A 22,421-nucleotide genomic window follows, 5' to 3' on the forward strand; every position below is an offset into this window, starting at 1 on the left:
CGTAAGGGTGTCCATAGGAACCGTGCCGCCCGCAGGTGACCCGGTTGCAATTGCCTGGATTTCGGGGGAAGAAACACCAGTTTCTGAAGCCATGTTGACCCTACCCTGTCTGCCACCCGAAGGGGACTTAGGACAGTCCCACCCTCCTGCTGCCGCTGGCTGAGGGGCTCTAACCTGCTGGACTCGGCACCCTGGGCCTTGCCACGCTGTATTACCGCAATGCCTGATGATTCCCAGCGCTCCCAGATGCAGAGATAGCAAAAACCTGTGTCAGTGGCCGGCCGGTCCGCACGATCGTGGACGATCTCTCTCTCACACACACACACACACACACACACACACACACACGTGTTCAGAACGCAGGATAACCTCTCCAGCGCCCTGTGATGACCAAAGCAGAGGGCACAGGGGTAGCTGCTAGAGCCCAAAAGTGGTCCGGCTACAAGAAGATGGCCGCCGGTGTTCTCAATAGGGAATCACCAGGAAAATGGCCATCTGAAGCCAATCTGACCCTTGCTCATACTTAAAATAGCCGCCAAACAGCGCTATGGGGGACTAGAGAGAACATGTGGCAGGCACAGCGCTGCATCAATACAGGGGCACATGTACAGCCCCCCGTGAGAGGGGGAAAGGAGGGAGTTAGGGACAGGGGAGAGAAGAGAGCGGGTGAGGGCCCCCCCCCCGAATCGAACTCCCAGGGAATGCCCAGCTGCTCTACCCTGACAGTCAGGGAGAGCTGTACTTACCAATCCTGAAGCTGGGAGACATTCCATGGTAGTCAGCTCCTGATCAGTACAGGGAAGACTACTGGCCTTGGCATACTGTGACGCAGACATCAGTAGCTCGTCATATGTACGCCCCGGAGCATAAAGCTCACCGACCACCTCTGGGGCCGAGGTATGTCGTGGCCTGCCGAGCCATAGCTGCAACCTGCAAATGCTCGATGGCCGGACTGGGGAGACTACAAGGATAAGTGAACGAGCCTGTCACCCAGCCGGCTGTTGATAGAAGATCATTCATCTTGCGCAAAAAGCCAAGCTTCGGCACAAAAAATAAATTAAAAAAAAACACACTGACCTATGGGCCCGCAGGGTTCCTAGGTCTTATCTCCTCACTAGGCAATAAAAAAAACTGAGTCTGCTAGGGCAGGCTGTGAGGGTTGTAGCCTAGTGAACGCCCCCTGGGTGGAACTAAAAGTTCTGAAGTGTTGTATTACAACTTGCCTAGTAATCTCCAGTGATAGGGCTGAAACCCATTTTGTTACAGAGGAGCTGTGTCGGTCGGTGAATATAAGAGAAAAGACACTTTAAATGGATGCGGTTGCATAGCCTGCCCCAGAAAAGGAATCTTCCAGTGGAGCTCAGCACAGCACATCATTCGCCCAATTATAAGACCATTACGTAAGCGATTTGGCGAACATCGCCATTTCATTACTGATGGATTAGACACCCATTGTGTCCCCAGGCACTACCTCGAATATCATAACAAATCCACTGATGGTCTAATGGTTTGGGTTATTGAGGCGATGCCTAGAGACCTCCCCCCAGCTGAGCATTTCCGAAAAAGCTTTGCCACAGAGAGATGTATTTGTTTTTCTCTTTGAATGTATTGGCCCCTGGAGGGTTAAATGAGGATTTTGAAATCAGTGCCATACTTTAGAATTTCATTCACCATTACATTCTCATATGTATGCTCATTATACAGTGCCCATATTCCACTTAGGCATGTTCTCCATTGGCCATTTGTATTCTGTTTTTCCTATAGGATGCGTACACGTGTGTGTATGTGTGTGCGCATAGTGGTTCATCCAACAGACGTTTGATTTCTATGTATGTTTTTTTTGCATACACACACACACACGTATACTTATGTACTTTATGTCAACCTTATATGAGGTTTACATAAACCACATATTTTTAGCATTGAATATCTTTGCATTTTATATGTAATATGACTGAAATATTCCATCAACTCCTCTAGTGGCCCCTGCTATTGAGGAGCAATGTACGGTTTGACCAGTTTGTTTTATTTTATATTTTTCCATTTATTTTAAGTTTCTGTCCTTATATGTACTTTTGTACTGTCCTGCTATATTTGTCTTGCCGTTTTTCATGTGTGGGCTGTATCCCACGCTGTCCATGTTTACTGTGCAGTTCTATGCCCATGGTTCATACTACTTCCTGGGCGGCTGCAGCATTGTTTTTCTTCCCTCATCACTGCCCATAGCCCTACCAACAGCTCCGCCCATAGACTATAAGAAGCTTAGCTTCTACAGACCTGTCATTGGCTTGAATCAAACCTATCAGTTCCGAAACGCGTCCAATTTTGATGACATATTTCCCGTTCGCGGTCCATGCTGGTTGTCCCCTCCTGCTGACGCCATTTCCGGGATTCATGCTCCATGTTGACTCACCAGTGTTCAGAGCCTGGGGTGTTCACCTGCTGGTTATCCTGGGACCTTCTGCATATCGTTATCCCTAGAAATCTGTGATGATACACTGGGACCCCCCTGCTGCCGGATCACCTACTTCATACATCTATGTTATGCCTCCTCTTATACTTGATTATGTAAGTGTTTTTTAATCTTGTTTGGGGATATTAAAAAGTTTTAACCCTGCACTTAGAGGCGCTTTTTTTTTTAATCGGTTTTCTATTAGAGATTGCTCCCCTCTGAGTGCAGCCCTAAGTGATTGAAGACCACACCATCCGTCCAATAAAGACACTATCTGCCTGCTCCTGACATTCTGAGCGCCCTTGACATAAGTTTTATCTTAATTTACAATGAGGATGTACAGTTATATAGTGGTATTATGTGCAACTAAATTTGTTAATTCTTGAAAATATGCCACCATTCAGCTAAAAGGCTTCTTCAGTTGATCAGATGGTACAGATTTCCCCAGCTTTGTAATACAGTTAGCAGATCTACAATGTCCATATGTACATGACATGGGCTTGTCTGGCGTGAGAACTCAATATGCAATTGTGCCACCCACATTTCACACCTCCACTTAAACATCAGTCTTAATAAAAGGTGCAGGTAACAGTTGCCATATTTATTAGCATATACCACGCACGTCTCCCCCCTGAAAATAGAGGGTAAACAGTGCCTGCGTGTTAGATATCTAACGCAGGCACTGCTTACCCCTCTATTTTTTGTTTTCACCAACTGGGGGGGGCTCATCTGGGGGTTTTGGAAATCTGGTGCCCCCCCCCCCCTCTCCTGGCCCTGGGAGCGCACTGCCAGCATACTTTAAAGTTAAGGCAATCATACTGCCAGCCCTCTCTCATACATCGCTCCTCTTGTGTCACTCAATGTAAACCGAAGCCTCTAAATAACTCAATTAACAGTTCTTTCTAGCCGCTCTCCTCCTCCCAGAGTGTAGCTTTTGATTGGAGGAGGAGAAGAGTCACATGACCAGTTCCATGAAAGAACGGCGTTAATTGAGTTATTTGGAAGCTTTGATTTTACATTGAGACTGTTCCAGCAGATTGGGGGGCTTCTGTAATGTGCAGTGTTTCTAAAGTTTTTTTTTCCTGAAACTTCCCTCTTAAAGTTAGGGTGCGTGCTATACGCCAATGAATATGGTAGCTGTTGATTTATTGCAGACTCCCAACCCTAACATAATGTACTAAAATTTTGGAATAGAAATTGGTGCTTTTAGCCATAGGAACATAGAAGGGTTAAAAATTTTATTATGTCTAGTACAGTAAATTGTATAAATAAAAACGTATACCAAGTATATAAAAAGCAAAAGTCAGGTCTAGTACAAATTACAAAATTTGCCGTTAAAAACAAAGGGATACAGAAGACCACACACACACTGCAAGGTAAAAATATTGACAGAACCATAAAAACAGGCTAAATAGAAAGTGGACAGTTTGTTGTGCTTTTTACAAGCTTCAGAAACTGAACAATTTTGCATAGAGAATATTATATGCTATATCATACATTTCTTTGAAAAGATTGTTTTCTCTAGATACTTTATACAAGCAAAAAAAAGGGCATTTAGTTAGTGTGTAGATTACAACGAACCAGTGATGGAAATATGCAATACAAATAGACCAAAAGCATTTTATAAAAAAATAAAAATCTTGCGTTTAATGTGTTTTATACCATTGTTATCCATTCTTTAAATTCTAAAATGATTTTACCCCCATGGGAGAAGGAACTTTACTCTGTAGAATTTTTACCTGCACAAATACATAAACAATCCTGTAATTTGGCAACCGTCAAACATAGATTCCGCAGAAAAATAAAGTAGCACAACCGCATACACCAGGTGGTATTTTCTTGTAATAGGGATTTTCAATTCAGCTTGTGCATTTGTGAATGAGTTTGTGAGTCTCTGTACAGCATGTGTGAATTGTATGGTTTGGTAAATAACCACTGCAAAGCTAAATGAAAAGTGGAACCAAATCTGCTAGCATATAGATAATAAAGTCCATCTTTCCACTTTCTTCTAGCAGTTTTACTGTGCAACTCCGCGTACAGCCAGGCCACTAGCAGAAGACCAAAAATTGGCCACCTATATACTTCACCACCGTAGGTGTACTTTACCGTGAAAAAATGATTAAAAAAAAAATAAAAAAAAAAATCTGCAACAGGTTCATCAGGACATATTTCGGTTCCCTGTTAAGAAAAAAAGTAAAAAAAAGTTAGTCAGAAATTTCTTATAAGCTATAAAATCAGACTCGTCTCCAGACAACTATGCACAATTTTCACAATAGTGACTTGTTGGCCATCTCAGAAAACAGCCTATCAATGTAAAAAGGGCTAGTCTAGTAAATTTATAACCTTTGACAAGAGCTTCATTGGTTGTAAAGTATAAGAGGGTTTAGTTCTACTTTAATGTAAATAATGAACTTTGAGCATAGATTTAAAGAGGAAGTAAACCTCTTCAAACCACTTTGACCTACAGGTAAGCCTAGATTAAGGCTTACCTGTAGGTCCAAGCAATATCTCCTAAACCTATATGGTTTAGGAGATATTTGCCCGAAAATGGTGCGCCGTAGACAGCGGCGCGCAGGCGCACTAAATGCGGCAAGTCCAAGAATGGATTTGCCTAATTTGTCGACTCCCGTGCGCATGCGCGGGAGTGACGTCATCGCGGCTTCGCCGAATGGCAGCGTCAGAGCTGCGAGACGCGACTCCCGTGCGCATGCGCGGGAGTGACGTCATCGCGGCTTCGCCGCTGTCATTGGTCGGAGCTGCGAGACGCCACCAGCAAGATGGCCGCGGCGACTTCGCTGGCTCCTGTGTCAGGTAAGTGACACATAATGAGCTACTATGCGATGCATAGTAGTCCATTATGCTTTACCTTTGCAGGGAAAAAAAGAGGAAGTAAACCCATCAGGGTTTACTTCCTCTTTAACCACTTTCAGACCGGACCATTTTGCTGGTAAATGACCAGAGGTCTTTTTACAATTTGGCACTGCGCTGCTTTAACTGGTAATTGCGCGGTCATGCAATGTTGTACCCAAACAAAATTTGCGTCCTTTTCTTCCCACAAATAGAGCTTTCTTTTGATGGTATTTGATTGCCTCTGCGATTTTTATTTTTTGCGATATAAACGTAAAAAGACCGCAAATTTTGAAAAAAAATGATATTTGCTACTTTTTGTTATTAGAAAAATCCAATAAACTCAATTTTAGTCATACATTTAGGCCAAAATGTATTCAGCCACATGTCTTTGGTAAAAAAAAAGTCAATAATTGTATATTTATTGGTTTGCGCAAAAGTTGTCACATCTACAAACTAAGGTACGTTTTCTGGAATTTACGCAGCTTTTAGTTTACGACTGCCTATCTCATTTCTTGAGGTGCTAAAATGACAGGGCAGTACAAAACCCCCCCAAATGACCCCATTTTGGAAAGTAGACCCCCTAAGGAAATTGATAAGAGGCATGTTGAGCCCATTGAATATTTTATTTTTTTGCCTCAAGCGATTGAATAATGACAAAAAAAAAATTTTTTTTTTTTTTTTACACAAAGTTGTCACTAAATGATATATTGCTCACACATGCTATGGGCGTATGTGAAATGACACCCCAAAATAAATTCTGCTGCTTCTCCTGAGTACGGGGATACCACATATGTGGGACTTTTTGGGAGCCTAGCCGCGTACAGGGCCCCGAAAACCAAGCACCGCCTTCAGGCTTTCTAAGGGCGTAAATTTTTGATTTCACGCCTCACTACCTATTACAGTTTTGAAGGCCATAAAATGCCAAGATGGCACAAAACCCCCACAAATGACCCCATTTTAGAAAGTAGACACCCCAAGCTATTTGCTGAGAGGCATGTTGAGTCCATGGAATATTTTATATTTTGCCACAAGTTGCGGGAAAATTACAAACTTTTTTTTTTTTTTTTCTCACAAAGTTGTCACTAAATGATATATTGCTCATGCATGCCATGGGCATATGTGAAATGACACCCCAAAATAAATTCTGCTGCTTCTCCTGAGTACGGGGATACCACATATGTGGGACTTTTTGGGAGCCTAGCCGCGTACGGGGCCCCGAAAACCAAGCACCGCCTTCAGGCTTTCTAAGGGCGTAATTTTTTGAGTTCACTTCTCACTACCTATTACAGTTTTGAAGGCCATAAAATGCCAAGATGGCACAAAACCCCCACAAATGACCCCATTTTAGAAAGTAGACACCCCAAGCTATTTGCTGAGAGGCATGTTGAGTCCATGGAATATTTTATATTTTGCCACAAGTTGCGGGAAAATTACAAACTTTTTTTTTTTTTTTTTTTTTTCACAAAGTTGTCACTAAATGATATATTGCTCATGCATGCCATGGGCATATGTGAAATGACACCCCAAAATAAATTCTGCTGCTTCTCCTGAGTACGGGGATACCACATATGTGGGACTTTTTGGGAGCCTAGCCGCGTACGGGGCCCCGAAAACCAAGCACCGCCTTCAGGCTTTCTAAGGGCGTAATTTTTTGAGTTCACTTCTCACTACCTATTACAGTTTTGAAGGCCATAAAATGCCAAGATGGCACAAAACCCCCACAAATGACCCCATTTTAGAAAGTAGACACCCCAAGCTATTTGCTGAGAGGCATGTTGAGTCCATGGAATATTTTATATTTTGCCACAAGTTGCGGGAAAATTACAAACTTTTTTTTTTTTTCACAAAGTTGTCACTAAATGATATATTGCTCACGCATGCCATGGGCATATGTGAAATGACACCCCAAAATAAATTCTGCTGCTTCTCCTGAGTACGGGGATACCACATATGTGGGACTTTTTGGGAGCCTAGCCGCGTACGGGGCCCCAAAAACCAAGCACCGCCTTCAGGCTTTCTAAGGGCGTTACAGTTTTGAAGGCCATAAAATGCCAAGATGGCACAAACCCCCCCCCCCAAATGACCCCATTTTAGAAAGTAGACACCCCTAAATTTAGGGGTACACTAGTGAGACTAGGTAATAAATGGCGGGTGCCCTGAAACTATAAAAAAATAACTAACCAACCAGCGTCACCTGTAACAGTTATATGGTGATCACTGGTGAAAGGGTTAACTAGGGGGCAATCAGGGGGCTTTATGCGGTAGTATATGGGGGTCCCTGGCGCTATAAAAAGCTGCGGCGAACCTAAATACCTACCTGCCTAACTAGCGTCACCTGTGACACTAATACAGCGATCAGAAAAACGATCGCTTATTAGGCTGGGTTCACACTGGAGCGATGCGGGAACGCCACGAATGCGCGGCGGGTTCCCGCATCGCATGCCTCCCGGCGGCAGTTCACACTGCCCTATGCGAACTGCTGGGAGTGTCAGTGAAATGTTAATGACACCCCCAGATCAGTTCGCATATCGCAGTGCGATCTGCAAACTTGGATCGCATGGTGTGAACACCCATGCGATCCGATTCTGCTGCGGACCAAAAAAAGGGTCCCGTGCGAGTTTGCGGCGGGTGCGGCGGGTGCGACACGAATTCAGCCATACTATCTGTATAGCTGAACTCGAATCGCACAGAGATCGGATGTGATTTGCACTGCAGTGCGGTGCGAATCACATCCGTTCTCATAAACCGCTGCAATGTGAACCCAGCCTTAGTGACACTGGCGACGGGGGGTGATCACGGGGTTAAACCTTTATTGGGGGGGTTAGGGGGGTACCTTAGAACTAAAGGGGGCTAACCCTAACTGCCCTAACAGTTATTAGTCACAAATGACACCTGCCGGGTGATCAGGGGGTTAAACCTTTATTAGGTAATAAATGGCGGGTGCCCTGAAACTATAAAAAAATAACTAACCAACCAGCGTCACCTGTAACAGTTATATGGTGATCACTGGTGAAAGGGTTAACTAGGGGGCAATCAGGGGGCTTTATGCGGTAGTATATGGGGGTCCCTAGCGCTATAAAAAGCTGCGGCGAACCTAAATACCTACCTGCCTAACTAGCGTCACCTGTGACACTAATACGGCGATCAGAAAAATGATCGCTTATTAGGCTGGGTTCACACTGGAGCGATGCGGAAACGCCGCGAATCCGCGGCGGGTTCCCGCATCGCATGCCTCCCGGCGGCAGTTCACACTGCCCTATGCGAACTGCTGGGAGTGTCAGTGAAATGTTACTGACACCCCCAGATCAGTTCGCATATCGCAGTGCGATCTGCAAACTCGGATCGCATGGTGTGAACACCCATGCGATCCGATTCTGCTGCGGGCCAAAAAAAGGGTCCCGTGCGAATTTGCGGCGGGTGCGGCGGGTGTGGCGGGTGCGGCGGGTGCGGCGAATGGCTGAACTCGAATCGCACAGAGATCGGATGTGATTTGCACTGCAGTGCGGTGCGAATCACATTCGTTCTCATAAACCGCTGCAATGTGAACCCAGCCTTAGTGACACTGGCGACGGGGGGTGATCACGGGGTTAAACCTTTATTGGGGGGGTTAGGGGGGTACATTAGAACTAAAGGGGGCTAACCCTAACTGCCCTAACAGTTATTACAGTCACAAATGACACCAATGCAAAAAAAAAAAAAAAAAAAAAAAAAATGACATTGGTGTCACTGTGACTGGGGGGCAGGGGTAATTGGGGGGGTGATCGGGGGGTAAAGGGGGGGTGTGAGTGTGCCTGGCATGTTCTACTGTGTGTGGGATGTGTTGGTGCAACTCACTGATCCGCTCTCCTCCGTGTCGGAACGAAAAATACCGACACGGAGGAGAGAATACATCACTTCCTCTCCTGTGTTTACATTACAGGAGAGGAAGTGATGTCACCGGGGATTTCCATTCGTCGGGAGCGATCGCGAGGGGGTGGCCATGAATGAATGGCCGTCCCCTCGTCCGGGATCGCTCCCGAACGAAAACCGACCGCCGCAGGCACCGGGCGGGGGCCCGATCGGGCCCCCGACCCGCGGGAGGCAAATCACGTACATGTATGTGATTATGCCTGCCTGTGCCATTCTGCCGACGTACATCGGCGTGAGGCGGTCGGCAAGTGGTTAATGATCGTGTTAAAACTGGCCTCTAGTCAAATATAAACAAAATCAACTTTTAACATCTGTAAACACAATACATTTAAAATACAGATCATATTTTAGCTCTAACCAGCCCAGAGTAACCCTTCCTGCTACCAACATGCCTCAGTTCTTAAGCAAAAAGAAAGTTTGGTCAGTGGGACTTTAAATGAGGGCAATCACTGTATAAAGTAAACATGTGGGATATAAAAAGACAGTATTGCTTTTATGAGTTCCAACAAAAGTGGGAAGTTTTTAGGAACTTTGAATGAGAGATGTATATCAAAAGAGCAGTCTTGGCAAAGAACATGTTATACCACCTTGTGACATGCACAACATACTGAATGACAAAAAAAAAAAAAAAAAACACAGGGCATGCTAAAAAAAAAAAAAAAAAAAAAAAAAAAAAATATTTACATCATAGGTCCAAGTACATCATCTGTCTGGGCAAAAAATTTCATGGGAGGAAAGGCATAGCTCAGGGTGTACAAATCTCACTGTGCCACAATAGCATCCACTGCTTTTACCTGTCCAGGTTACCACTCCCCCCAGGTCTAGACTATGCCAGCTGAGGAATTCTGGGATAGTTTACACCTGGGATGTGAATGCTAGACACAACATGGCTGGAATAAGAGTTATGCTTCAGATTCACTCTACCCATCTTGCCATAGCAAGACCTCCAGTTCCATGCCACTGTTGTGGCACTGTCCGACTGAACCCAGATTAGATGACCCCCCAAGCTGGATAGTCCAGCACTACAGGAGGCAGCCAAAATTGCCCAAAGTTCTAGGATGTTAATTAGAAGAGGAGATTTCACGGACTTCCATTCACTGGCATTGAAAGGGTGCCCAGGACTCACCCCCTATGCCAACAAGCTGGCAACCATCGCAAGGATCTTCCAAAATCTTCCAAAATGCTGGTGTTAGCCGTGTCTAGGACTAGACCCAGATACGTCAAGCAAAGAGAGGACTCAACGCAGATTTCTGAAGCGTCAGAATGCATCCAAACCTCTATGTTGCGGAAGTTAAAGCCAAGTTGTCAGACAGGACTTGTGTTGACTGTCCCTTGGAGGAGGTCATCTAAAGCTGGCCATCACTATGCAAATTTCCACAAGTTCCATCAGGCAATGCCCCCCACCCCTGACCACCCTCAATTGAAAATTAAATTGGAGCCGCTAGAAAAAAAATAAAATAAAAAATTGTCAGCGGAGCAGCTGTTGGAAAATAGTCTTTCCGTGCTGCTTAGTGTAGATGCTTAAATATCCACTATGAGGATGCCCTGAGAGAGCAGCAGGGCTTGTACGAGCATCTTGGTGAATACCTGACATGCCCAAGAGAAGTGACCTAGAAAAAGCTGGCACGTGTGAAATATGAAACACTTTCATGATATCCTTAGCTGCCTGGCAGTCTCCTTGGTGTAGAGGCATGACAATAGACCCGATGGATTCCATATGGAATTTGAGCTCAAATGAAGACAAGAAGTCATTTTAGATCAAAGTCCAGAGCACCTGTTATTTTTCTGCACCCCAGTTCCTTAAAAAAACAAAAAACACCACTTGTATTTCTGAATGCAGTCCTAATTTACAGATTTTCACACCTGCGTAACACTTTTCTACAGCAAATTATAAGTAAACAAAATGTATAAAAGAATGCCATTAAAATCAGTTACAATCTAACCAACTTTAAGGTTGGCAATTAAAATTTGACTCAGAGGGTCTGACCAATGCCATGGCTATCACCACAATGATCATACTCATGGTAGCAGAAACTGCACTATCCCCTAAGGGCCTGTTCATACCACATACAGTGCTTTTATTCTGCATCAAAACCGCATGGAAAGTAGGCAATATGGGATCCAATGGCACCTGAAATGCTTTCAGAAAGGCATCAAAAGCACATTAAAGCACATGCAGAAATGCATCCGGAATGAATCTGAAGGATGCCTTTGTGGTGTGAACAGGTACTAAAAAAAAAAATTTGGGATTGGGCTGCAATGTTGGTAACAGAGCCCGTGCCAGATTTTACATGAATCCCAGCAGGGTTTAAAGATTAACTCCACTTTTTTTTCCCCTCAACAAAACACATTCCCCTCTGGGTGATCAATGTATATTGCAGAGATATTAACAAAACTTTGTTACAGATTCCCATCTGTTCCTGCTCTGACGCAAAAGCTTTTCGATGCCGATTCTGAATGGGATTCAGCAATTCATTTTATTCAGCGGTGCATTTTAAAAAGAAGTTGGTGTCTGCATCCCTAGAAGCAAATAACTCACCGAAAATTTAAAAAATTTTGTTGCAGAGGATGCCTAAAACCTGACTTGTATCCCAATGCAGAGTTCTTTGCCAATCAGGACATTTCTGGGGGCATTGTTTACACCAACTGTGTACATAACACCTCCAGACTGCCATATTGCATTCAATTTTACAGATTACAGTACTACAGTTTGGAAAGGAAAGTGTTTAAGGACATTAAATTAGAGTATGGTTCGAGTAGCAATTGTATGGTCTTTTATTTTTTGATTTGCTATTCTTTTCCCAAAGTGAATTTACCCTCTAACCACTTCAAAAGCTTGCATGCTTTCTTTTGGTGGTATTTGTTTATCAAAAAATAAAACGGTGGTGATCAAACTAAAAAAGAAAAAAAAAAAAAAAAAAAATGGTTATAAAATGTTGTTCTCCTTCACTGACCAGCACTGATGAGACAGCACCAATATGTAGAATTGATGGGCACTGATATTGCCCTTCACAGATACCCCTCGGGCATTACTGATTGGCATTGTGGTGGGCACCTGATGGGGGCTGCACTGATAAGCAATGTGCAGATTATTAATGCACACCCCCCCCCCCGCCTTCGTCAGGAGAGCCACCGATTGGTCTAGTTCACACTGATTGGTCACAGCCTCCAACAGAGGCTCTTTACCACAAATCGGTGATGAGGTGTGTCAGACTGACACCACTGGTTGCCACGCGCTGGCTTGTTAGTCTGCTGGAAGTCATGACACCCAGTCAGAATAACCGAATCACTTCCCGGGCCGTAATTTTTTTTATAGGCCAGGTGGGAAGTGGTTAAACTAGAGTGTAAAAATCAACTATGATCATACAAAAAAAAAAAAAAAATTTAAAATACTATTTTAGTACGCACCGTAAAATCCCTTTCTCTGAAGTTTGACGGACACAGCTCTGTTAATCTTGACCGTAGGGTTATTACGCCACCTTCAGGACTAGGCAGAAGATGCAATAACCCCTCAGCTTGCTTCCTGCAGCTCAGTACGTCAACAAGGAGTAGAACGTAAACGAATAGGAGGGGGGGGGGGGGGGGGGGGGTGCTGTGTCAGTCAATGAACGTCAGAGAAAAAGGATTTTACGGTGAGTACAAAAATCCTATTTTCTCTTTGGTTCATTGACGGTCACAGCTCCATTAATCTTGACCATAGGGACGTCCCCAAGCAGTGTCATAACGAGGGGTGGGAACAGCAAACATAACTTCACCCACAACCAGAGGTGCTCTCCAACAGAAGAGTGACCATCTGATCCAACCGCATCAGAACTTGCAGTCAACAAATGCATCAGAATGCATGGACAATCAAAATGCAACTTTTCTGTAACAAGAAGAGTGTAAATTGCAACATTACAATCCTGGAGTAAGGGCCTTCACTCCTGGTTTGGCAGGTGTAATCTTCTTAAGATGTGCATCTTGCCCAAATTTTTATATTTGCTGCAAGCACTTCCTATTTCGGTCCCTACGATGTTTTTTAGACAGGTACATGCTCTGTTCACCGGCTTTATTTGGGCACATAGAAAACCGAGACTAGCCCGGACTTTACTCTCCATGCCCAAACTCTATGGCTGCCTCGCCGTTCCGGATGTCAAAAAATACTATCAAGCGGTTCATCTCGGTAGAATTATAGACTGGTGCCGACACCAAGATCTGAAGCTGTGGATACGTCTGGAACAGGCCCAGACACAGGTGCCACTACGGGGAGCTGCCTGGTGTTATAAGCATCTCCCAGCCCATATGAAGAGGCATCCCCTGATGGGGACGACCCTCCGGGTGGGATCACAGCTATACTCAAAAGAGTCACTGTCCACACCTACTTCTCCGCTATATCCTATTATAGGGAACCCGCAATTCTCTCCAGGGCTAGACGCCCAACTTTTGCAGGCCATGTCCAGTAGACAGTGCACACAAGCACGACACTTCCGGGCGCATGGGGACTGGCCGTCCATAGAGACGCTCTGTAACACATCGGGACCCTATAAACTAGCCTTTTGGACCGCGGTCCAACTTAGACACTTTCTTAGGGCTCTCCAGAACCCCCTGCGATTTGACGAATCGTTGACCGACTTTGAGGAATACTGCTCTGGTACCGGGGTGCTTCCGCGAACACTGTCCACAATGTACAACCTTCTTATCACACCCGTGGACGACGCCCATTTGACCTTCCTGACAAAATGGGAGGGGGAACTGAACTGTAAATTTACTCCGAGCCAGACTCAAAGTATTCCAACATTGGCCCTAAAGTCTACCATCTTCACGAACATACAGGAAACTAACTATAAACTCCTAACGAGATGGTACTTAACCCCTCAGGCTCTACACTCCTTCTATCCGAGCGTCTCTGCGCTTTGTTGGAGATGTGGACAAGAGCAGGGCACGTTGTTACATATATTTTGGACATGTTCGAAGTTGTCTCATTTTTGGTCCACGGTCAGGACCGTTATTCAAAAGTTTACGGAATACAATGTCCCCAATGACCCGGCTTTCTTCCTACTGCACGTAAATACCATGTCCGCTAAAAGATACAAAAAAATCCATCCTATGTCACCTAGTAAATGCTGCTAGAGCATGTATACCACTCCAATGGAAAAGCCAGACCCCTCCATCGGTGGCGTCCTGGATTCGTAGGGTGGAGGACGTTAGTAAATTGGAAGACCTGGTGCTTACGGGGAGGCAACAGCAGGAAAAATTTAGGAAAACATGGGCACTCTGGCACCAGTTCATATTCTCATCCGAAGGAGTATCCTTAAGGACCGTGTAATATGGTCAGCGTTATAGACTACGTATGGGTCGGGGCAGTCCTGATTCAACCAGAATTCCCCCCCCCCTCTCTCCCCCTTTTTTTTTTCTTCCCCCCCCCCCCCCTCCCTTCCTTTCCCTAATCATCTCCCTTTCAATGTCCCTTTCCCCCATTCCCGATGGCCTCTCCCCTCTGGCACTGGGTTTTTGCCGGGGTACTGAGATTCTGACGAGGGCAAGAGATGAGGGAACTGAACGGACTTAGGCTCTTGGATACACTTCTGGCTTCTTAATGGAGATTTTATGCTTGGATAAGCGGTAATCACCAGATGGCAGATTGAATTCGGTCTTCCATAGAGCTATGATTAGTATGCCATGCAAGTGTGTACTGTATACCTACCTTCCTCTTGCTTTCGGTAATATATTTAATATGTATTTCCCTTTACCTCCCTTCCCCTTTGTGTATCCCATTTCTATGTTATATGTTATGTCCATGCCCATGTTGGGCATTGTTTGAAATTAATAAAAATTTATATTTGAAAAATTGCAACATTACACAGCCGCCTGCAAAACTTTGCGGCCAAAGCAGGCATCAGAAGATACGCTTACATCAACTTTGTGAAAGTGTGAACGGATGACCAAGTCGCCGCCTTACACACCTGAGAGACTGACTCTTTATGTTGGAAGGCCCAATAGGTCCCAATTACCCTGGTGGAATGGGCAGCGACAGCAAAAGGGGGGCTCCTGCCCCTTCAAGGCGTAAGCCTGGACCACAATCTGTCTGATCCACCTGGAAATAGTGGTCGACGAGACAGCCAGCCCTTTTTTCGGACCTGCATCCGAAACTAACAGACTGACTTCTGTAAGGGAGCCGTGGCAGACATATACCCTTAGAGCCCAGACCACGTCCAGGGAATGGAGGGCCACCTCCTAAGCCGACACATCCTAAGGACACAGAGATGGTAACACAATGTCTTCATTGAGGTGGAAGGCCGAAACCACCTTCGGCAGAAAAAGGTGGTTGTGCAACACCACCTTATCCCTGTGGATAACCAGATAGGGTTACTTGCAAGACAAGGCCGCCAGTTCAGAAACCCTCCTGGCAGATGTAATGGCCACTAGAAAGACCACTTTCTGAAAAAGTCAACAAGGGAATTTCCCTGATGTTCTGAAACGACGGTTTCTGAAGCGCCGATAGCACCAGGTTCAGATTCCACGGAGGTAGGGGTGGACACACCGGAGGGACTACATGCCGGACCCCTTGCACAAAGGTGCTCACCAATGAGTGAGACGCCGATGTCATTGGAAAAAAACAGCCAAGGCTGATACCTGTCCTTTGATGGTGCTCAAGGCCAACTTCTGGGCCACTCCACGCTGTAAGAACAGCAGTATCCTGGACACCGAATAGGTGCGTGGACACCACCCCATCTCACACATGGAGATATGCCCTCAGCATAGTAGAAATGACCAAGTCTGACAGACCTCGGTTCCTTAAAACCTGGCTTTCAACAGCCATGCCGTTAAAACCGGCGACAGTAAAGAAGGATGGAGTATCGGACCTTGTGACAGAAGGTCTTTTCGCATCGGCAACCGCCAAGGAACATCCGCCACCAGGCGTACCAAGGCAAATCTGGGACAATCAATATTACTGGAATTCCCTCTACCTCAACTCTGCGGAGCAGACGTGGTAACAGTTTGAGAGGAGGGAAGGTGCAAGTCAGCCGGTACTGCTCCCATGGAGCCAACAAGCCTGATACGTCCGCCCAAGGAGCTCTTTTCCTGGACACGAACCTCTGCATCTTTCGACTGAGCCGAGAGGCCAGAATATCCACATCTGGTGTGCCCCACCACAGGCAAAGCAGCTTAAACACCTCCTGATGCAGTGACCATTCTCTTGGGTCAAGCATCTGGAGACTTAGATAGTCCACCTGCCAGTTTTCTACTCCCAGGATGTATATGGCCAACAGGGCCGCTACGTGTCGCTCTGCCCACCGAAGGATGTGAGCAACCTCCCGTGCTGCAGCTGAGCTTCTTGTTCCTCCTTGATGGTTGACATATGCCACCGCCGTTGCATTGTCTGACTGGATTCTGATCGGTCGACCTCGTAGTCTCATCGACCATGTGGAGGGGAATAGCCTGATCGCTCGAAGCTCGAGCACATTGATCGGCAGCTGGGATTTCTCCCTCGACCAGTGGCCCTGGGTCAATTGTACTCTCAGTATTCCACCCCAGCCGGTCAGGCTGGCGTCTTGTGATCAGTCTAAGACATGGGTCTTCAAACTACGGCCCTCCAGTTGTTCAGGAACTACAATTCCCATCATGCCTAGTCATGTCTGAATGTCAGAGCTGCACAATGCCTCATGGGATGTGTAGTTTTGCAACAGCTGGAGGGCCGTAGTTTGAGGATCCCTGGTCTAAGAGGTAGGAATCATTTCCCGGGCAGAAGGGCTGGAGATCTCAGCCACAAGAGGAGAGAGTTACTGACTAACTGGCTCATCCGAATCTGCCGATCCGGGGATAACAGATCTGTCCCATTTGGACAAGATCTCCTTCAGCAAGACTGGTGTGAAATTGAGCGTACGTTACCGCCTCGAAGGAGGCAACAATGAGGCCCAGAACTTGCATGCAGAAAACGCAGCGAAGACCACCTGCGGTTCATCAACAGCTTCACCGTGGCTCTGAGAGTCTGCAGCTTGTCTGAAGGGAGAAACACTCACTTCCACGGAGTCCAGCAGTAGGCCTAGGTATTCCAGGCGCTGAGTCGGCACTAGTACTGACTTTTTGGGGTTCAACACCCACCCAAATTGCTGTAGAGTGCATGGTGATCGCCACATCCTCCCTTAATTCTGAGGCGGAAGCTGCTCAGAAGATCGTCTAGGTACCCCACGATTGCAAACCCACCGCAACAATGCCAATATTGGAGCCAATACCTTGGTAAAGACTGAGGGTGCTGAAGCCAGGCCAAAGGGGAGAGCCACAAACTGTTAGAGGTCCCCTACTGTAAAATCGCAGAAACCTGATGCCTGAGGCATATGGGTATGTGCAGGTACGCATCCTGGATATCCAGAGACACCAGGGAGTCTGCCTGATGGAGTGCAGCGACTACGGAGCGAACCGATTCCATTCTGGACTTCCACAAAGCAATTGAGGGCTTTTAGGTCCAGGATTGGACGTACCCCTTCCTTTTTGGGGACTACAGATTGGAATAGAATCCCTGAAACCTGTTTCTGGACCAGGCACTATCACTCTTCGGCTGATAAGGTCCCTTACTGCCCCAAACAGGGCTTTCCGGCGAGCCGGGAGTAAGGGTATACTGGAGGGAAAGAATCTATTTGGTGTCCAAGAGGGGCTCCATCTTGTAGCCCAATGAAATCAGTTTGCAGACCCATTGATCGGACAGCCGAGAGGCCCACCGAGGTGCAAACTCCTGAAGGCGACCTGTGTGTCGGCAGGGGCAAACCTTCATGCGGTAGCACTTTTGCTCGCAGGCTTGTGAGGCCAGGGACGCTTCTGTCCCTCAGTAGTTGCCCTGTCAGACTGGGAGCTGGCTCCTTACCCTTCCTGGACTGACAGCAACATGCTCATCCCACCAGTGACAGTCTTAATAATGTCACCCAGCGAGGCTCCAAATAGCCGCTCACCAAGGAAGGGCAAATCCGTCAAGGCTCTGGAGAGCAAAGCAAGTGTATCCAGGGCCGCGTCACAGACATACTTAAGGCCGTGCACCAACTGGTCTGCTAATTCCACACAGACTGGAGGAGACTGCTGCTTCTCCAACTCACGGTGCAATAGTTTTGCCCACTCAGTAAGGGTCTGCGACACTAATGCCATGGCCAGTACCGGTCGTATCGCTGACCCCACTACTGCAAACGTGGATCGGGCCACTGCCTCGGCCCTCCTGTTGGTAAGGTCTTAAAATGCAGGAGCCCATGCTTTTTTTGAGAAGGCTCTCAAAAGGGGTAAAGCACCACCATTCTTTTATGGACCAAAAAGATCAGTTGCGGGCTTCCCCATTCCTTGTATATGAACTTATCACAGCAAGTCAGATACGGGAACACCTTAGGTGTACGGGCTGGCTTACGGGACCCAAAAGGGACTGCCACCTCGGCAGAAGATCCTGCCGCATCCTGTATTTTCAGGGTATCAAACAGCAGTGATAAGTGCTCCAACTAGAGTTTTTTCCTGCACGGACTCGTCCGATCGGTCCTGGTCAGCATCCCCCCGACACATCAGCAGGGGCCGCCAGTCACTGCGGGGCCCGAGTGAGTCAGAACTCTCCCCAGAGGATGGGAGGGGCAGTTTTTTACCTCCCTTGCGCCCGCACACCACCTCCACCCTGGCAACGAATGTTTCAAGGATCGCCGACAAGGTGTTAAAAGGCACTGGACTGTTTACAGACGAGCCGGTTGCAATTGCAGGTAGGTCTGGGGCAGGAATGCCAGCTTCTGATGCCATGCTATGGACTCCCATAGGAAACCATTGATTTTGAATAGTCAGAAACACTGCTAAAAGCTAGTGCAGGCACGGTTAAACATGCATTGACACCATTGCAAAAACGCTGATAAAATCGCTTTTAAAGCAACGTTTTCCTGCCAGCAATCTGACGTCGAGAACGACTGAGCATCCTGTGTGCATGGAGCCTTGTGATTTACAATAAAAGGTTAAGTTTTAGTTAAGTGGCCTTTGGGTGTGTAGGGAAGTGCACCCTCATCTAATTCCAAGTTTATTTATGGCACAGTTAAAGGGGGTGTTTTTTTCACATTAATGCATCCCATGGTGTCTTGGTTTTAATAGTATGGTGAAGGGTTTGGTAATGTTTTATTTAGGGTTGTTTGCGGATTTTTGTATTTACCTTGTTGCTCATTTCAATTCAGTGCAGTCTGGTTAAAGCCACTTGGGGAGAAATTAACCACTTCAGACCCAACGACATATGACGTCGACTGAGTGGGGATAGCTGAATGCCTGCAGCTACAAGCACCATTCAGATATTTTCTTTTAGAGTCGGCACCCTAAGAACTATCATATCGGCCGATTGGACACTTGATTGATCTTACAGGTAGAGGTGGCCCCCCCGTGCTTCTCCCGCCTCACCCGCACGACTGGTGAGAGGGAGAAGGAATTGGTCCATGCCGGAAGTTTATTATAGAGAATCCAGGAGGCCACATGGGACGTCTCTACGATCTTTCGGAGGCCAGGTGCGATGTTATGACATCACGCCCGGCCTCTGCCTTAGAAAAAATGCTGCCGCCTTGGCTGGGAAGCCAGGATAGTTTGTCCAAATAGAAAAATGAAAGTAAAATAAACAAATAAACAAAATACATTTTAACGCGCCCCTGTCCTCTGCATGCAGAAGCAAATGCATACATAGGTCGTGCCCACATATGCAAATGACGTTCAAACCATGCATGTAAGGTATTGCCACGAACGTTTGCACGAGAGCAATAATTTTAGCACTAGACCACCTCTGAAACTTCAAACAGGTAACCTGTAAAAAAGGTTTAAAGCGTCGCCAATGGGGATTTTTAAGTACCGAAGTTTGGAGTAATGCCACGAGTGTGTGCAATTACAAAGTGTGACATGTTGGCCATCTATGCCTACTCAATGTAACATCTTTCACATTATGCAAAAAAAATTGGGCTAACTTTACTGTTTTTTATTATTGCATGAAACCAATCCCCCCACCCCCCCCCAAAAAAAAAAAAAAAAAAAAAAAAAAAAAAAAACACATTTGAAAAATTACTGCACAAATACCATGCAAGATAAAAAAAACGACCATTATTTTATTCACTAGGGTCTCTGCTTTAAAAAAAAAAAAACCCCACATAAAAATTTGGGGGTTCTGAGTATTTTTAGAGCAAAAAAAAGATTTTTACATGTAGGAGCAAAGTGTCAGAATTGGGTAACAAGTGGTTAAACTGGTAGTATCTAGGGCTCTTTCCCAGGTAAATTTGCCTAAGGCTCGATTCACACTAGCGCGTTTTTTTATGCATTTTGCAGAAATGCAAGGAAATTTTTTTTTTAAATGGGTTCACATCAATGCATTTTTGTGCCTCTGAGTTTTTGGAAAGGGGCGGGGACATTTTCATGCAAAATGCAGCGGTTTGCATGTAATAGAAGTCAATGGACCTGCATCAAAAATGCAAGTACCGCGTTTTTTCCCGCGATTTGCGGTTTTTTTGTTTTCATTTTTTTTCACTGTATATATCTGGTTGCTAAGCAAGCAGTGTAAAAAAAAGAAGAAAAAAAAAAATAAAAAAAAAAAAAAAAAACACAAAACGCGTGTCCAAAAACGCGGCAAGCACCGCAAAAAGCCTCAAAAGCAACATGCATAGATGTGAATCGAGCCTTAGGCTTGTTTTCAGTTACATTCCCCACACCCTAAAAGTGTCAAACTAAATTTTTTTTTTTTTAAAAGGTAACATTTCTTTAAAACATGTTACGCTTATCTGTTTTATGCAGTGGTTTTGCATAGAGCAGCCCCAATCGGTCTTCTCGCCGCAAATTTATACAAATACTGCAGCTGCTGACTTAATAAATCGGACACTTACCCATCTCAGGGTCCAGCGATGCGGTGGAATGAAGCCCTGCTCCTTCCCCCCCCCTCCGCTCGGTTGCATTCTAACTGTGGGCACCCGGCTGTGGCCTCACAGCCGGGCACCCACTGAGCATACGCAAGCGGCGCCTTGATTGGCCGTGCAGTCATCTGGGACCTGTCCTGTGTCCCAGATGACTGACAAGAGGGAGGGGGCAGAGCTGAGCTCTTCCTGCGCCGAGGGGAAGTGACATCAAGAGCCCAGGCACTGAAGGAGGCAGACTACGAGGGACCCCCTAGCAACAGGCATTTAGAGGAGAGTAAATTTTTTTTTTCATTTTTTGTGAATTTTTTAATGTGCAACACCACTTTAAGCACATTTTTTATAATTCCAGCATTTGGATCCATTTCGATTTCCACTGACTTATTTGCTTTAATATTTTCCATCACTATATGAATGCACATTGTCACATTATTTGGCTATTAAGCACTTGTTATTTTATATATTTTTCATCAGATATTTTACACATTATTACCACAACGTAGAGGATATTTTTACCAGTTCAGAGGCTTTATGCTTATACCTTTGATAGCGCAGCAATTTTTATGCGATTTTAGTACTTTTGCATGGTTTATGAGACGTGTTTACCGCTTGCAGCCTCAAAGAGGATTTATTGGTTTATTATTGTTAGTGGAGGCTCACAGGACGTTCTATATAATTTTAGTTTGAACAAAAAAGCCCTTTACAACCACAAAGCAAGAGATTACGGCTGTCTTTTTTCTGTGCGTGCATTTATTTTACTGTCCTTACCATCTTTTAGTGGAGCTCTTTGGTGAACGTTCCTTTTGACATCATGCTGAAAAGCTTTGGCTGGATCAAAATGCTTCGCTCCCTTCAAATCATTCAGCTGGGCCTGTAGCTGCTTTTCTTTCGACAATTCAGACTTCACCCTTGCAAGCTCCTGAAATATTTAAGATAGAGACGAGAATAAAAAAAAAAATATATTATATTAATATATATAAATATATATATATATATATATATATATATATATATATATATATATATATATATATATATATATATATATATATAAAATAAAAGCTTGCTTATAATAAAAAAACGGATAGCCAGCCAGAATTACAAATACAAATCTAATCATTACTGTCCACTTACATCAAACTGTATATACATACAGCTAAAGCTAATGTCTGCAGAATACTGTAGGAAAAAAAAAAAAAAAAAAAAAAAAAAGACCCCTCGAATTTAATGTGCTCTGTTCCAGTGACGCCCAGTCTCAAATGATCTACTGGGTCCTACGCAGAACGTGACACTTCTGCATTTTTTTTTAGACCAAGGGCTCAGATTTAGCTCAGACACTGGCTTCATAGCAG

General features: G+C 45.3%; 1 protein-coding gene across 1 annotated transcript in view; it reads right to left on the reverse strand.

Moving 5' to 3' along the window:
* Positions 1-3,669: 3,669 nt before the first annotated feature.
* LOC143964329 (uncharacterized) overlaps positions 3,670-22,421 on the reverse strand; it is a 113,402-nt gene continuing 94,650 nt past the window's right edge. The window contains exons 16-17 of the mRNA XM_077474026.1: positions 21,838-21,988; positions 3,670-4,630 (exon numbers count right to left, since the gene is read on the reverse strand). Coding sequence (XP_077330152.1) covers positions 4,611-4,630; positions 21,838-21,988 — 171 coding nt within the window. The 3' untranslated portion in view covers positions 3,670-4,610. The remainder of the gene's footprint in view (positions 4,631-21,837; positions 21,989-22,421) is intronic.

This window comes from Lithobates pipiens, unplaced genomic scaffold, assembly GCF_037356315.1.
Source record: "Lithobates pipiens isolate NorthernLeopardFrog02 unplaced genomic scaffold, aLitPip1_a1.2 Scaffold_8, whole genome shotgun sequence".
Lineage (NCBI taxonomy): Eukaryota > Metazoa > Chordata > Amphibia > Anura > Ranidae > Lithobates > Lithobates pipiens.